The sequence below is a fragment of the Fulmarus glacialis genome, unplaced genomic scaffold (assembly GCF_000690835.1).
Source record: "Fulmarus glacialis isolate BGI_N327 unplaced genomic scaffold, ASM69083v1 scaffold19277, whole genome shotgun sequence".
Classification (NCBI taxonomy): Eukaryota; Metazoa; Chordata; class Aves; order Procellariiformes; family Procellariidae; genus Fulmarus; species Fulmarus glacialis.
In genome coordinates this window covers 1,311-1,645 of record NW_009222803.1, presented here as the reverse complement: position 1 = coordinate 1,645, position 335 = coordinate 1,311, and the positions used below count along the sequence as shown (strand labels likewise).

Below are 335 nucleotides of genomic sequence, written 5' to 3'. Positions count from 1 at the left end.
TGCCGTCTGAAGCTGCGTGCTCACATCGCTGAAGTCCTTGCTGATCTGCTCCACGGTGGTCGGCTCGCCCGGCTCCCCCCGCCTTTCCTCCGGGCTCCGCGCCACGGCCGCCCCGTCCTCGGGACTCGTCAAGTCCTCGTAGGAGCGGGTGTGCACGAACATGGCTCCCTCCTGGTGTGGGGATGGCTCCAGCTTCCCCTCCTTGCTCTGCCTTATCTCCTCCTCCAGGTCGAGGGCCATGCCCGTGAGCTGCGTGCTCAGCTCGCTGAAGTCCTTGCTGATCTGCTCCATGCTGGTCGGCTCGCCCGGCTCCCCCCGCCCTTCCTCCGGGATCC

At 67.5% G+C, this 335-nt stretch overlaps 1 protein-coding gene across 1 annotated transcript in view; it reads right to left on the bottom strand.

Moving 5' to 3' along the window:
- Positions 1 to 335, bottom strand: part of MON1A (MON1 secretory trafficking family member A) — a 3,086-nt gene that overhangs the window by 2,278 nt on the left and 473 nt on the right. The window contains exon 2 of the mRNA XM_009581590.1: positions 4 to 205. Coding sequence (XP_009579885.1) covers positions 4 to 205 — 202 coding nt within the window. The remainder of the gene's footprint in view (positions 1 to 3; positions 206 to 335) is intronic.